Genomic DNA, 17,351 nt, shown 5'->3' on the forward strand with positions numbered 1-17,351 from the left:
ATTATTATTGGCCCAAAATTACCCACTTTTTTTTTTTTCTGTGCAGGCCAATATCCACAACCGCACTGACGCCTCAAGTAGGGCGAATATTTTCACCAGTAGCTGGTCGTGAGCCCCGTGTTTCTCAGCCAAAACCTTGGGAGACTGGGATTTATGCGGTGTAGTAATCCAAACACCTCGAGTAGATTAACAGCCTTTAGAAATCCGCATCCCGTAAGAAATTCCTTCAATTTCCATTTTACAAGCCGAGAAAACAAATCTCCGCAGCTCTTCGGGGACGGACTCTTTTCCAAATAACACAACCACAGGCAACTCATCATCCTTGATCCCTAGGCTGGGCGACACACACCGCAACTCTGAAAGGTCACAACCGATGTAGTTTTCGCCCGCCTCTCCTTCAAAGAAGCCGCGCGGTTGGGCTGCCCTAGAGTTCAACTTCCGGCTACATAGTGAGAGGATGTTTTCCTTCTGGCCACACCTCCTAGCCACGCCCGCCACGCCACGCCTTCCGAGCGCGAGCTCCGGCTGGCGGGCACGCAGGAGGGGCGGGTCCGGGTAGGGGTCGCCGCGCTGTTCGCCCTACCCCGGCGGCGCGCAGGCACGCCCCAAACAAGCGGATAGCGCGGCGCCGCGCGCGCGCTCCCGGTGCCCTCCCCGTGACGTGCCTGGCCGAGGCCGCGCAAGGGCGCTGTAGCTGCCAGTGCCGCTGTCATGGCGTCTGAGGCGCTGGCTGAAGAGAACCCGCCGCGGTCTCTTTAGAGCGAGAGGCTGGCGGCTGGGTATGGAGAGCGGCCCCGAGAGCCTGCAGCCGCTAGAACACGGGGTGGCCGTCGGGCCAGCGCCAGAGACAGGTTCTCCGCAGGAAGGATTACCGGAGACCAGGCTCGCCGCCGGGGATGGTTCTGAAGTATGGGCGGCGGAGAGCAGAGGCGGGAATGGGCAGGGGGCGGCGGCCGCCGGGAGGAGCCTCTTGGACTCGGTTTCTCCTGCCGGCTCTCTTCAGGTTCCGGGACCCTACAGCTCCTTCCCGGGCTTGGACTTGAAGGAGAGCGATTTGGAGAAAACTGCTGCCCAGAAGGCGCCTCTGAGAGGGCAACACAAGGTGACCGCCTCCCCAGAGACCGCCGAGGCCGGAGCGGACCATGGATCGGGTCCGGCCGGAGACGTCGGCTCCCGCGCGGATTCCGCCGGCACCTGCCGGGCGGAGTTGGCGGCCGCGGGCTCCGAGGAGCCTAGTAGCGCCGGCGGCCTCAGCAGCAGTTGCAGCGACCCGAGCCCTCCTGGGGAATCGCCGAGCCTGGACTCCCTGGAGTCTTTCTCTAACCTGCATTCTTTCCCCAGTAGCTCGGAGTTTAATAGTGAGGAGGGAGCGGAGAACAGGGTCCCCGCGGAGGAGGAGGAGGACGAGGGCGCGGGCGCAGCGGTGTTGCCCGGGGCTGTGCCTCTTTGCCGAGGGGAGGAGGAGGAGGAGGAGGGGGAGGGAGCGCAGGTACTGGCGGCCTCCAAGGAACGCTTCCCGGGACAGTCGGTCTATCACATCAAATGGATCCAGTGGAAGGAAGAGAACACACCCATCATCACTCAGAATGAGAATGGACCCTGCCCTTTGCTGGCCATCCTCAATGTTTTGCTTCTGGCCTGGAAGGTACATTTCTGCAGCTATTTCCTACAGCTTTTGGGGAGGGGAGGGAAATGGGGTGAAGGAGCTGCTTCATGTCAGCTGACGGCTTCCTCTTTTCTGTCCTCATTCATCAGCCCTCTTATCCCATGAAATTCATTCTGGGACTCCTTTGTCCAAAGAATATTCTTATATGTATTTCATAAAAGAATTGCCGGCAACCTCAGGTCTCTAGTGTTTAAATACGAGTTCAACATTCAGTTGATGTATTCATAAACAACTAGGACTTAGAGCACCCTAAACCCTAGGATTATTTTTTTAACTATACTTTTCTGTGTCTCCTTCTTACTGACTTTGTCACACATGCAAGAGTGAAGAACTGGGGAAAATGATCTTTAGAAGTTACCGTGAATCCATGATCCCAGAGAGCAAGTTTTGATGGTTATGCTTAGCTGATTTTCCAACTAATATTTGCTCCATTTTGGTGTAGATACTTAAGGAAATGGTGATAGGGAAGATGTGGCCCATTAGACAAATTCCATTTAAGGGAAAGCATTGGTCTGAGCCCAATTATTACCATAACTTCTTGGTTTTCAAAGATTGTTTTCATTTTATGCATGATTTTTTCTTGCTTTGTTTCTTTGGTTCTATTTAAATAGTTTGGCATTATTACTGTTATTACATTATTACATATTACTTGCATCAGAACTTGTTAAGGTTATTAAGGGAACTAAAATTGTAATGACTGAAATAAGAAAAGACATATTCACAGTAAAGGAACAAAAAAGATAAGGGCCCTTCAAAAGTTAAGTATATCGAGGGGACTCAGTGAGTTATGTATAACTGAAGTGTCTTACTCAGGCTTGCGGTTTTGGGGTGCTGAGACGAAGGATCTTACAGCACCCATCTCATTTTCAAGTTGATAATTATATCCATTGATAAACAGCTTCCTGGAAAGAAATAACCTGGATTACTCTGACCGGTTAGGAAGAAAATTAAGTAAAAGGAATAGTATTTATTATGTGCCTTCATCTTCCTGTTACTAGCAAGGGTGATGCAAAAGAATAAGATTAGAAACCTTAGCAGTATCTGGTACATAATGGCACTCAAATGTTTGATGAAGACTATGCTTGTTGAGCTATTTGGGGTTGCATCATTGACTTACTTGAAAGTATTAAAGGACAATGCAAGGCAATACACTATAAATATATCTATAGTCATATAAATCTGTTTATGTAAATATAAATTTTCAGTTATAGAAAACAGATTGAAATGTATTAGATATTTTAAAAGGGGAAATTTTTTTATGGTCTGTCATAGTCCCAGAGAGCTTCATGGAATTTGTGGGTCTTAAACCAAGCTTTTAAGGAAAAGTAGAATTTAAAATAATAAGGAATTGGAATTCTGGGAAAGAGAAGGATATAAACAGAAGGGATGGAAATAGAATGGATAGTACGTGTGTGTCTGTGTGTGAGTATGTGTGTGTTTATTGGCTGGCAGAAGGGGGAGGTTGATACTGGTGAATAAGAAAAAATAAGACTGAAAAGGTGGAGAGCCACTTGATGAAAGTCCTTGAATGTTGATGTCAGGAGTTAGACTCCATATACAGGCCAAAATCCCTAGCCATTTTGTAGGAAGGAATAAGAGTTTCCTCTAGGCTTTTCTCTTCTTTTAGTTGCCAAATAGTACCACCGAAGTTCAGAGGAAGGAGCAGGTGCTATGATCTGGGATATTTGAGGATAGATGAGCAATGAGTTGACTCTTTCAAAGACACGGCTTTAATGAAATGATCAAACATTTGAGTTCCCACTATGTGTATTGTACTAGAAGTATAAAAAACAAGTAAGAGACAAGTCTGTCCTCATGTAGCTCCCATTTAGTGGGGAGACAGACATATAAATACAGTGCAATGTGACAAGTTCTAAATGTGCTTTGGAGGCACCTGGGTGGCTCAGTCGATTAAGCCTCCGACTTCGGCTCAGGTCAGATCTCACGTTCATGGGTTTGAGCCCCGCGTCAGGCTCTGTGCTGACAACTAGCTCAGAGCCTGGAGCCTGCTTCGGTTCTGTGTCTCCTTCTCTCTCTGCCCCTCCCCCTCTCATGCTCTGTGTCTCTCAGTATCAAGAATAAATAAAACATTTAAAAAAATTGAAAAAAATGTGCTTTGGAATTAGAGAGAAAAAATTGGAGATAGGATGTGTCAAGGGAAAGCTTTATAAAAGAGGTAACCTGTGAACTGGATCTGAAGGATGAGTGAGAGAAGGCCTTCCAGCCAGAAGGAATAGTGTATTCAAGGCTGGTGGAGGAGAAAAAGATTTGTTCTTTTTCATGATTCCAACCTTAGTTTAAGAGTGCAGAGTAATGGGGCGCCTGGGTGGCTCAGTCGGTTAAGCATCTGGCTTGGGCTCAGGGCATGATCTCACGGTTCGTGGGTTCAGCCCCGCCTTGGGTTCTGTGCTGACAGTTAGCTCAGAGCCTGGAGCCTGCTTCAGTTTCTGTATCTCCCTCCCTCTCTGACCCTCCCCTGCTTGCGCTGCCTTTCAAGGAAAAAAAAAAAAAAAAAGGAGTGCAGAGTAAGAGGGGAAGGAAATGGCAATAGCAGAAAATAAAATTGATTGGTTGGGTTTGACTGTTAATGAGCAGGCATTCCTATTACTTTGGAGGTTATTTTATAAATCTGTGGTTGATGGCCTCCTTTTTTGCCTCCAGGCTATGGCTACACACAGCCATACTCACAGAGCTGTTACTCATTAGTAATCAGTGATTGATTAGGAGGCAGGTTAAGAGAAGCAAGGTCTGATAAAGCAGTGTTCTCAAAGAGAGCCAGGGGTGCTAGAAGTCAGAACTATTTTCATAATAATACTAAACTGTTATTTGCCTTTTCATTCTGATTCTCTCACAAGTGTCAGTAGGGTTTTCCAGGCTGTATGATGTGTGATGATATCATTGCTTTGAGAGTTAATGGAATGTGTGCTTATGTATTCTCTTTAAAATTTTTCTCAGTTTTCATTTGTAGTATGGTACATATGGGTAGATATAACCTACATAGACCAAAACTCTTTGGGGTCCTCAATTTTTAGGATTGCAATGGTCTTGACACCAAAAGGTTTGAGAAATGCTAAGGTAGAGAAAAATAGTGAAGAGGGTATGAAAGTAGCTATTAGATTTCAGTGTAAACACTATTGGTGTTTAGACTTTATATTTAGCTGATAATGGGGAGCTTGACAGAGTAACACGATGGAAGTGGTCTTGTTTGTTTGAGGCTAGACTAGGTAAGATTGTAGTGTAGCAGGAAGTGTAGTATAACACGAAGAATTGATGAGGATGTCCCTTTTGGATGGGGAATTCTCTGCCCTTCTCTTTAAAAACATTTTTTTTTAATTCAGATGTTTTTATGTATTTTTGAGAGAGGGAGAGAGACAGCATGAGCAGGGTAGGGTCAGAGAGAGGGGGAGACACAGAATCTGAAGACAGGCTCCAGGCTCTGAGCTAGCTGTCAGCACAGAGCCTGACATGGGGCTTGAACCCACCCAATGGTGAGATCATGACCTGAGCCAAAGTCGGACGTTTAACCGTCTGAGCCACCCAGGCACCCATCTGCCCCTTCTCTTTGATGAAGATAATGTTGCAGCCTAAATGATGAACTGCTCACTAACTGAACATAGGAAATGAAGAAGATGACCCCACCTTTTCTAATCTGGGTAGTAGAGATTGGGTCATTCAAAAGATAGAGAAAGTGTTTTGGCCAGGAGATGTCAAAGTTTAGTTATGTCAGGTTGGAAAGTGTCTGATAGTGGGCATGAAAATATAAAGATTAGTCATGCTTCTAGAAGCATGGAGTGGGTCTTAGGGAAGAGGTCAAATTATAGAGAAAAACTGAATAGGGGAGTTACTGTGTAAACCTAAATATGGTAGTTTACTTACCATAAATATGAGAATAAATGAATACTTCATTGGGAGTGGTGAGCCATACTTCTCAAATTTTTACCATCTCAACATATGTGGGGAACTACAGATTGCCAGCTTAATTCCTCCCTGTAATTCTCCACTCCCTCTTCCACCTCATTCTCCAGTAGACAATAGAGAGAACAGAGAACAAAGATTAAACTTAGTGGGGGAAAGGCAATAAGCATTAAGAGTCAGTGTAAAAGAAACCAGTATAGGCATAATGTGAGATATGACTGAGAACTGGAAATAGGACAATGTCATGATAGTAGTCTTGGAGAGAAATTAATAAAGCAGTTATTTTCAAGCACAAACAGCATCAAGGAGCTATTACAGTACGGAAGATTTTACCACAAACAGATGGGTGTGAGGACAAAGATGCTGATAAGTCAGAATAATATAGACTCCTCAGAAGAGGTGGTACAGTTCTCTTCAGAGCAAAGGAAATCTCATTTTCTGAAGTAATGGAAGGAATGGGACAAGGAAGATAGACAAGGTCATGTGAAGATAGTGAGGCAGATGGCAATTAGAGGTTTCATTCTTCCATTTTGGCACAATAACAATTGACCTTATCAGCAATAACTATTGAACCTGTCAGTAATTAGCAAGGAGAGGTTTTAAAGCATGGAGGGGAGGATTTCATAATGTATTTTAAAGAAATTCTAACCTCATGGAGATTATGTTTTGGAATTTGAGGCATAAATAGAAAGTAGTAAGTCGTAGTGGATAAATTGGGGTTACTCTTTAAAAACTTTTAGTGTATGCATTTTGCTTTGTTTTTGTTTTTCCCCCCAGCAGTTCTCTAATACCTAGAAATAGGAACAGAAAGAATGGCTCGTTAGAGTTATATCAGGGATTGGGCTTTTTAAGGGCTGATTTGTGGAGAGTCAATGGAATTAGAGTTGAAAATGAAACAGTTGATTATCTCTTTGAGGGGTGGTGGAGTAATGAGAAAAATCAATAAACTAAACATGTTGGGAGGATTTGAGTGATTCAAAGAAAGTGCCATAGATAGTTCTGGATGAGAAATGATAGTTAAAATTATCTATGTATTGTGCTGGAAATAGTGGAGTTTTAATTATAAGTGTTTTTTTAGGACTAATGAGTAGATGATTGTTCATAATCCGAAATAGTTGAGCTGTGATAATCCAACAAATCAAGAAAAAAGGAAACCTATTTATTAAATTTAATTCAGGCTCAAATTTCTATTTCTCCTTAACTGACACCAGGTAAATTTACCCAAGTTTATGCTTTGGAATATATATTATATATTCATTTTGCTTCTTTACTTGAGACTAAACTTAGTGTTTTTTATAGTTTTTCTTTAATCTTTCATCTTATCAAAAACAATGCTAGGGGCACCTGGGTGGCTCAGTCAGTTAAATCTGACTCTTGTTCAGTTCAGGTCTCTCAGCTCAGGTCATGATCTCATCGTTGGTGCTGACAGCAGGGAGCCTGCTTGTCATTCTCTTGATCCCCCTCTGTCTCTCCTCCATGTGTGTGGGCATGCACACATACTCTCTCTCTCTCTCAAAATAATAAATAAACAAAAAAAAAGTGCTATTTATAGGTATATTTGAAGGTATATTTGAACCCACTTATTTAGATGTGTTTCAGGATGCCTGGCTGGCTCAGACTCGATTTCAGGATTGTGAGTTTAGAATTTACTTAAAACTAAAATCTTAAAAAAATGGATGTGTTTGTAAAAACACAAATCAAAAGATATGTAAAATATAAAATTTAGTTTCTGATGATACTGACCTTATATATGTTGAAGCTGAGTGATGTGTACTTAGGAATAAGTTTCTCTATTATCATCGTTATGTTTAGAAAAGTGTTATTTTAATAGGGAGTCTCTGCTTTGTCATACATTTGTTTCCTTTTTTTTTTTTTAACGTTTATTTATTTTTGAGAGACAGAGAGACAGAGCATGAGCAGGAGAGGGGCAGAGAGAGGAGACACAGAATCTGAAGCAGGCTACAGGCTCTGAGCTGTCAGCACAGAGCCTGACATAGGGCTTGAACTCAAAAACCACAAGATCATGACCAGAGCCGAAGTAGGCCGCTCAACTGACTGAGCCAACCAGGGGCCCCTACATTTGTTTTCTTATAGAAAGAATTTTATAGGTTCTGAGGCTCAAACACTCAAAAAAAACTTATATAAACTTATTCTATACATTATGGTAGAAGACAGTTTTATAATATCTAATGATTGTGTAGCATTTTAATAGAAGAGTGAATACTCTGTTCCAAAGTAAGATGCTGGAAGGACATCTCCTTTCCTCCCTAGCCCTTTTAGGTAGGAAATTCTTTTTCCCCCTCTCTTTCTTTGCTTGGTAGGAGCTGAGATCATCTCCTACTCCAAGTCAAGAGAGGAATGCCAGGAATCTAAAACAAGATTTTTTTATATTAAACTGGTTTCTCCATACACTAAACGTAGAAACTGTAAAATAAGGTTGATATATTTTATGAAAACTAAAAAAGCTAAAGGTTAAAAAAAAAGACAGAAAGTCACCTCCTCCCCCTCTTGCCCCCCAAAACCCTACCTGAAACTAATCCAAAATACACACCACAAGCTGAGAGAATGGTTTGCCAGATTCTGTATCTAATGGTTAATTTCTTTACTTACAAAGAGACCTTATAAATTAAAAAGAAGAGAGGAGCAACCCGATAGCAAATGAGCAAAAGGCCATTATCGGAAAATTCAAAGATGTTTAAATGGGTGTCCTCTCTCATTATTGCTTGCAGGGTGAGGCACCATGAGGGTGAGCCTCTTGCCAGCAATGGGTTTTTGCTCTGCTTCTTCCTCCTTTCTTTGACAATTTTTCTCATACTGTTTTCATACACCTGTTTTGCCTCTGACTGGCTTTTTTTCTCCCCAAACTTCCTGACTTACAAGAACATTGCAAATTTTCTCATATTTCTCTTTTCCCAAAGTAGGCATAATATAGCTCTTTTGAGGCTTTCCAAGTGTGTTTATTATTTATAAAAGTGGAAAAACAGATGGTGAGCCTAAGATTCCATTTTAGACTCTGCCCATCCTTTTTTAAAAATATAGATTCTCTAAGAAGAGATTAATAACTTCAGTTAATAACTTCATGTGGTGGAGTTTTGTTTACACACTAGATGCAAGTAACACTTATGAGACTTTCATTTTCAATCTCTTTTAAGAATTAGGATTGGTGTTGTATCTCTGCATTTGTGAGATAAAATGGATGAGGGCTGATGCTAGTAAGAATACTCCAGTGGCTGGTACCCCTCTTAATGATGAGTTCATTTTCTCCTCTCCCCTTGTTCCCAGTAGTCATTCAGAGGATAACTTTCCCACTCCCCATCCAGCCTTGTCTATGTTGAGGTCCCTAGTGAAGAAAATTTGAGCATAGATGGTGCCAGCAATCATGCAGCTTTGAAACATAGTTAGTACTCCATTATTTTTTTTTAGTGTTTAGAGAGAGAATGTGTGCCCTCACTTGTGAATGCACATAAGACGGGGGAAGGGCAGAGAAGGAAGGAGAGAAAGAATCTCAAGTAGGCTCCATGCTGGCAGTGCAGAGCCAGACCTAGAACTCAATCTCACCACTGTGAGATCATGACCTGAGTCAGAATCAAGAGTTGGATGCTCAACTGACTGCGCCACCCGGGCACCTCTATCTTTCAAACAACTAATGCAAAAGTTTCATTTTCAGTTATTTTTTGTGTAGGTTTTTCAGCAACTAGGCTTTCTTATGTTTGTTTATTTTGAGAGAGATTGGAGAGTGTAAGCATGTACAGGGGAGGGGCAGAGAGAGAGAGCGACAGAGAATCCTAGGCAGGTTCCACACTGTCAATGCCGAGATAGATAACGATGCGGGGCTCAAACACATGAACCATGAGATCATGACCTGAGCTGAAATCGAATGCCTAACCACCTGAGCCACCCAGGTGCCCCAGGCTTTGAGAGCTTCTTAAATAGAAATCTACTGTATCATTCTTCATTGCTCTGAAACTCTTTGATTACATACAAAATAGGACATTCTTGAAAATCTAATATGTATGAATGTATCTGCAGTTTCTGATGGTTTTAAATAGTTTTAAATAGGTCTTGGTATTACTCTGAAGATGGGATCTTATTATGATAGAAATTGATGGCAAACATGTTTCAAATTGGCTTTTTTTAAAGGTCCCCCCCCCCCCCAGAGAGAGAGAGAGAGAGAGATAGCGAACAAGCAGAGGAGGGGCAGAGAGAGAGGGAGAGAGAAAATCCCAACCAGGCTCCATGCTGTCAGCACAGAGCCTGATGCAGGGCTTGAAGCTACACACTATGAGATCATGACCTGAGCCAAAACCAAGAGTTGGAAGTTTAACTGACTGAGCCACACAGGCACCCCTCGCATTGTCTTTTCTAAGTTTAAGGTGGTCTCTTATAAATATTTCCTGACTTGAAATACTGATGAGAAATAGGTTTACTAAAAAGCCTGAATTTTAGTATTTTTAAGTATAATAATTATTCTTAATTAATAATAACCATTTTTTTGAGATATGTAAATGTTTTAATGTAGCATATTACCGATGGGACTTTTCACGACATTTATGCAGGAGTGAGTTTTTCCAATGGTTTTCAAAGTTCACCCTTTGGGGAGGGTGGGAATGGGGGTAAGTATACTGGCAAGCTGGAATAACTCTCATTTGTTCTCATTTCAATCATATTGGTCTGTCTTACACATTGAACTTATTGACAAGTTGATCTGGAGGGTTCTGGACCTTCTTCACTGAGAGCCTTTCAATTCCCCTCCCCTTCTATGAGTCGTGAACTTCAGACCCTCTGCTTCCGACACCCATTCCCTTTTATTCTGTTTTTACCAAGCTTCCCCGCATCCTTCTCTCCGCCTAAGAGGGAAGTGAGGGTCAATAATAACCGTTCTTAATAAAAGATAAGTAAATAAATGAAAGATACATATAAGAAATTAGAATATGAAGATGATATATAATAGTTTATAATATGTATGTTTATTTGCTGGAGCCAGAATTAAAGGCATTTTGAAAGAATCCTTAATTTTTTTAGTCTTTATTTTGAAAGAAGCTACATTTATTCCCTTTGATTCACATTAATACTTATAATATTTTTAAAAATAATTTATTTACAATTTCAACTAAAAAATCATGAGTACTATATGATTTACAGTATGTTCAAAATTAGTAGGGGAACCTTGCTGACTCAATTCCGTAGAGCATGTGACTGTTGAATTTGGGGTTGTGAGTTAGAGCCCCCCTATGTTGGTTGTTAGAGATTACTTAAAAATTTTTTTAAGTTTTTTTGATCTTGCTTGAGACTGTTCTCAAATATACTTCACTCTTAAAATGACTAAGAATTACAGAACAATTGGGCTGAATTAACTTTTTAATGTGTATTTTAAAAAGTTTTTAATGTTTATTTTTTTAATGTTTATTTACTTTTGAGAGACAGAGCACGAGAAGGGGAGGGGCAAAGAGAGGGGGAGACACAAAATCCGAAGCAGGCTCCAGGTTCTGGGCTGTTAGCACAGAGCCTGACGTAGGGCTTGAACTCAGGAACTGCAAGATCATGACCTGACCCAAAGTCAGACGCTTAACCGACTGAGCCACTCAGGGGATAATTGGGCTGAATTAATGAGGTTTTACTGTATAGTTGAACATTTGGAGTTGGAGTAGCTATTTCCTTTTGTTAAATATTCTTGCTCTGCTTATGTTGTTAATATGCTCAGTAAATCCATTTAATCCAATAAAATCTTATAGGTTAGGATAATCTTATAGGATAATTTATTTTCCCACACTCTATTTGGACTCTTAATATGGAGCTATGTGTTACTATATACTGAGAGACTTTGCTCATATTTTAGGAAGAATATTTACACTATTTGAGAGTACCTTCCAACTACCCTTATATACATTTAAGTATTCATTTATTTTAAAAACAGTATGTTATGGGGTGCCTGGCTGGCTCAGTCAATAGAGTGTGTGGCCCTTGATCCTGATTAGGGTTTTGAGTCTGAGCCCCATGTTAGGTGTGGAGATTACTTCAAAATAAAATCTTAAAAATTTTTTTAAAAATGTTATAATTATTACTAAAAGACCACCAGAGAATCTAGGTTATACTTCATTTGAGTTTGTTTTATCATTATAAAATTTAAAGTTTAGAAATTCAGACAAAATACCACAGCTGTTATTTTCTATATTCTTAGCTAGCTGTCCCCTAACCTGTTTGTTCTTCAGTAAAATCTAGGGGCATGTGGGTGGCTCAGTTGGTTAAGCATCTGACTTAGGCTCAGGTCGTGATCTCATGGTTTGTGGGTTCAAGCCTCACATAGGGCTCTGTGCTGACATCTCAGAGCCTGGAGTCTGCTTTGGATTCTGTGTATCCCTCTCTCTCTGCCCCTTCCCTGTCCAGACTCTGTCACTCTATCTCTTAAAAATAAATAAACATTAAAAAAATAGAAAAAAAGTAAACTCTAAAGAGACAAAGGAATTGAAAGTCTTAGAATCATTAACAAAATCTTTAGCCATTTTAAAAGTATTTTTTAAATTTTTATTTATTTTTAATTTTTTAGTATTATTTTTTGGGAGAGAGGGAGAGACAGAGCGCCAAGGAGAAGGAGCAGAGAGACAGAGAGACACTGAATCCTAAGAAGGCACCAGGCTCCACGCTGTCAGCGCAGAGCCCATTGCAGGGCTTGAACTCCTGAACCCTGAGATCATGACCTGAGCCAAAGTCGGACGCTTAGCCAGCTGAGCAACCCAGGCACCCCTTAAGTATTTTTTATTTTTAGAGAGAATCTCAAACAGGGTCTGCACCATCAGCACAGATCCCGAATCTGGGCCTGGTCTCAAAAACTGTGAGATCATGACCTGATCTGAAATCAAGAATCGAATGCTTAACTGACTTGAACCACCAAGGTGCTGTCCCTGCCACTTGTTTTGAAGGTGATAGTGATACGGGAAAGCAAAAAAGAGAAGCAAGCATTCAGGAAGATAGTTTTGCGGTTAAAAAAAAAAATCTATTGATGGCTTGACATTATGAGTGAGAGGCAGGCATTCCTTTACAATTGTTTATTTGTCCTTAGTTTTAATGAATATCCAGAATATTCTATTGGCTAACATTCAGGAAATGAATATTTCACTGAGTATGCTTATGAATAAGTCAGTTAAAATACTTGCATATTTGCCCCACTTCTAAAAACAGTATAGAGGTTGTCATTTTCTTTTACAAATGTTTGCTGTAAACATGGTAGGCAGTTGTTATGTTAGGCAGTTGTTGTTATTTGGAATTTTCAAGGCTAAACCCTGAAACCATATTTGTAGAAATCTAGGATTTTAGTATGTATTTCCCAAATACATATACTTGTTAGTGCCTTGGTTTCATATTTTGACAGAAATGCCACATTAACACTTCTGTTAATTCTTATTTTGACAATTTTATAGTATGATTACTACATTAACCAAAGCAGAGAATAATCTGTCTGTGGAAGTTTCAGGTGAATATATTCTGACTGAATCTGTCTGGAGTAAAAGAATATATAGGTCTTATTTTATTTAAGAAACATTGTTAGGTGTAAATCAGACTTTCAAGTTGTTCTGACAGTTCAGAATGTAAGCATTCACAGTGGATGTAAACTACTGGTATAAATATCAGACCTTCAATAGTGGTACTAAAATAGCTTGCTAAAATATTCTACTAACAGTTAAAATAATCTAAAGCAAGATCAGCAAACTTTTTCTATAAAGGACTAGATAGTAAGTGAATATTTTAGGCTTTGTGGGCTCTATGATCTCTCTTGTAAAGAATCGACTCATCTATTTTTGTGCAGAAAAAGCCAAAGATTATCCATAAACAATGAGTGACTGTTCCAATAAAACTTTATTTAGAAAAACAGTCAGTAGACCATAATTTGCCAATGAATTTCAGTTTAAAAATATACCATATTTGGGAACTCTGTGCACTTTCTGCTCAATAGTCTGTAAGAATAAAATTGCAATAAAAATCTATTGCAGAGTTTTGAAAAACATGTCACAGGAAATAAAAATGATTTAGAATCAAGTAATGGTTAAAACCTCCATGGCATCTCTTGGTGTTTAATGCCTGATAAATCCACTGGATGAAAAAAATCGTAAGCATCAATTATCATGTATGCTCTTAGAGGTTATCAAACTGTTTATAGGGATCTGTTTTAGAACTTATTCATTGATTAAAACAAACAAAAAATTGTGACATGTATTCCCCACATTTGCTAACATAAATACCAAGAGCACCTTCTTCAATACTTGGGGGAATAGTTGGAGAAATTAATGAATTAAATGATTTTATAGATTGAACAGAAAATAATTCTCAAAAAATAATTCCTGAAGAGTGTTTAATTACATTACTGTTTTCCTGTCACTGATATTTACTTTGTTTGAATTTCCATCTTACAGTATTTATTTTTCTCTTATTCCATGAATGTACCACAAAAGTATGCTTTTGAATACGTTAAAACATTTATAACCGTTGGTTGTAATGCCTGTGTAACTCATCTGACAATTCAATTAAAACATTTAGACTAATGTGTTAGAGCTGAATTAACTTTAGAAACTTAAATATGATTGTAATGTATATATCTACTTTCAGCTTTTTTATTATGCATCGATGGACATTTGGGCTCTTTTCATACTTTGGCTACTGTCGACAGTGTTGCTATAAACCTTGGGGTGCATGTGTCCCTTCAAAACAGCATACCTGTATCCCTTGGATAAATACCTAGTAGTACAATTGCTGGGTCATAGGGTAGTTCTATTTTTAATTTTTTGAGGAGCTTCCATACTGTTTTCCAGGGTGCCTATACCAGTTTGCATCCCACCAGCAGTGCAAAAAAAGATCCTCTTTCTCTGCATCCTTGCCAACATCTTTTGTTGCCTGAGTTGTTAATGTTAGCCATTTTGACGGGGGTGAGTGGGTATCTCATTGTGGTTTTGATTTGTATTTGCCTAAAGATGAGGGATGTTGAGCATCATTTCCTGTGTCTATTGGCCATCTGGATGTCTTCTTTGGAGAAGTGTCTGTTCATATCTTTTGCCCATTTCTTCACTGGATTATTTGTTTTTTGGGTGTTCAGTTTGATAAGTTCTTTGTAGATTTTGGATACCAACCCTTTATCTGATATGTCATTTGCAAATATCTTCTCCCTTTCCATCAGTTTCCTTTTAATTTGTTGATTGTTTCCTTTGCTGTGCAGAAGCTTTTATTTTGATGATGTCCCAATAGTTCATTTTTCCCTTCCCTCTGGACACATGTTGAATAAGAAGTTTTTGTGGCCAAGATCAAAGAGGTTTTTGCCTGCGTTCCTCCTTGAGGATTTTGATGGCTTCCTGTCTTACATGTAGGTCTTTTATCCATTTTGAGTTTATTTTTGTGTATGGTATAAGAAAGTGGTCCAGGTTCATTTTTCTGCCTGTTGCTGTCCAGTTTTCCCTGCACCAGTTGCTTAAGAGACTGTCTTTATTCATTTGGATATTCTTTCCTGCTTTGTCAAAGATGAGTTGGCCAAATGTTTGTGGGTCCATTTCTGGGTTCTCTATTCTGTTCCCTTGATCTGAGTGTCTTTGTGCCATAATAACTTTTCTTTATAATTTTATCACCAAGTGTGCAGTTGTAAACAATATAGTTTAATTTTGCCTGCTAGTAAACTTTGCAAGTGGAATCACAGTATGAATTCTTCAGTATATGACTAATATATTAGTACTGTATTTATTATAGTAATTTGGCAATTAAAATGGCCAAAGTAAACTCAAGTAATGGCATATTAAACTGTGTTCAAGCCTATCTTCAGTAAAACTGTTCTGTGGTGACCTGTCACATGTTTGGTGCCTCTTCCTGCCCTTTAACTGCATTTTCTATCATGTAGGGCACTGTTGTAGGAACCTAGTGACAATCATAGTGGGTGGTATAAGGCATAGCACTTGGCTTGGAAAATAGATTTCTCAATGTCTCTGTGAGATCTTATATCACCTTGGAAATTTTATGGTGATAAGATTGACTGCGTTATATATTATAAGGATTAGTTATAAAGATTTTAATAACGTGACTTAAGGTATACATATAGTAGAAACATATGTACAAAGCATATTATGTTTCTTACTGAGGAAACACTTTACACACCTAAAACATTTGATTTTATAAAAAAAATACTTTGTTTTTCAGGTCAAACTTCCACCGATGATGGAAATCATAACTGCTGAGCAGCTGATGGAATATTTAGGTTAGTGTTGAAAAGTGGATGATTTTATATATATTTCAAAAGAAAACAAAAGTTTCTCAAACTAACATATTACCAAATCATGTCTTTTGAAGTGCTGTTATATAATGTACTTTAAAATTATAATTTTGAGACTCTTAATTAAAAATTTCTATTGGTTTGTTACTGTTCTTGGATGTTAAACCTTTCTGAAGGCTTTTTCTAACCAGCATTAAAATTCGGTAATATAAATGAGACTGAATAACTTCCAGAAAAGAACAAGATACATGTTAATTCCTAATAATTTTAGAATGGGAAATGGTACAGAAATTCTGACATTGCATGTAGAAAGTGTTAAAAAAATATATTGAGTAAACTTAATATAAAGACTCAGGAGATGACTTAGAGTAGTGCTATCCAAAGTGTGATTCATGGACCTATGCCAGTCTATGAAATATTAGTTACCAGTCTGCAGTGAGATAGGAGCTTGTGCCAAAATGTAAAATGTGTACATAAATACACCGTTTAGGTCATCTGAAATGTTTCAGAGCAAATATTCTTGATGAAGGAAGCAGTGTATTAAGTTGCATTCTTAAGCAAGTTTCTTATTTCAAAACAGACTAGTACACAGTTTACAGAGCAGCTGCTTTCAGTAGGACTTGTTTATAGAGCAGGTAGCTATATATCACACTGAAATCTTTTACAATTTAATGGATAAGAATTTATATATTTATACTGTTACCAAATACGAAATCTTAATCCATATTCTTAGATTTTTTAGTAATTAAATGTTTAAGAAAAATTCTGTTAAAAATTTTTTGTCAGCTGGTTAGTGTTTGACAACTAGCTAAGTGTTTTTTGGTGAAATACAGGCTTAGCAAAGTAATGGAGATTGCAGCTTTTGGAAAATGCTTTTCTTTTTGTAATTAATATAATTTAATCCTATTCAGTGGTTAGGGAAACCTTATAGTTAAGGACAGATTAGTTTTGAATACCCAGATATCTGGAAATAGAAATTCTATTTCTATTTCTATTTCTATTTCTAAAAGAGGTATACTCTTTTATCTAGCTTAGTGATTCTTAAACTTTGTGATTTCTTTTCAAAAACATTTTTTATTTAACATTTTGAGAGAGAAAGAGAGAATCCCAAGCAGATTCTGCACTGTCCACACAGAGCCTAATGGGAGTCTCGAACTCACAAACCATGAGATCATGACTCTTGAGTTGGATGTTGACTTGACTGAGCTACCCAGGTACCCCTAAACTTTGTGACTTCTAAATTATATTTCATGGGGAAGGCTGAAATATGCTTGGTGCTTTGATGAATAGCCAGTATGACTTCCAAGGAGTGTGCAAAGGGGATGACATTCAAAAAGTAATGGGGTCAGGTCTTATAGGGCCCTATAGGCTAATGCAGCAACTTTTGATGTTTGACGTGAGTGAGGTTGAAAACCATTAGAGGATTTTGAGCAGAAGACTGATGTGATCTGACTTTGAGTACAACAAGAATTTTCTGGCTGTTATGTTGAAAATAGAACTTAAGAGGGAAAAGACAGAAGGAGGGATATC

General features: G+C 39.1%; 1 protein-coding gene across 2 annotated transcripts in view; it reads left to right on the plus strand.

The window, feature by feature from the left end:
- The first annotated feature begins 666 nt into the window (after positions 1–666).
- MINDY2 (MINDY lysine 48 deubiquitinase 2) overlaps positions 667–17,351 on the plus strand; it is a 74,424-nt gene continuing 57,739 nt past the window's right edge. The window contains exons 1-3 of one of the 2 annotated variants that reach the window (XM_029952380.1): positions 667–907; positions 1,004–1,645; positions 15,749–15,806. In XM_029952380.1, coding sequence (XP_029808240.1) covers positions 782–907; positions 1,004–1,645; positions 15,749–15,806 — 826 coding nt within the window. In that variant the 5' untranslated portion in view covers positions 667–781. Of the gene's footprint in view, positions 1,646–15,748; positions 15,807–17,351 lie in introns of both variants that reach the window. The other variant, XM_029952379.1, reaches the window with a different exon arrangement.

This window comes from Suricata suricatta, chromosome 9 (assembly GCF_006229205.1).
Source record: "Suricata suricatta isolate VVHF042 chromosome 9, meerkat_22Aug2017_6uvM2_HiC, whole genome shotgun sequence".
Classification (NCBI taxonomy): domain Eukaryota; kingdom Metazoa; phylum Chordata; class Mammalia; order Carnivora; family Herpestidae; genus Suricata; species Suricata suricatta.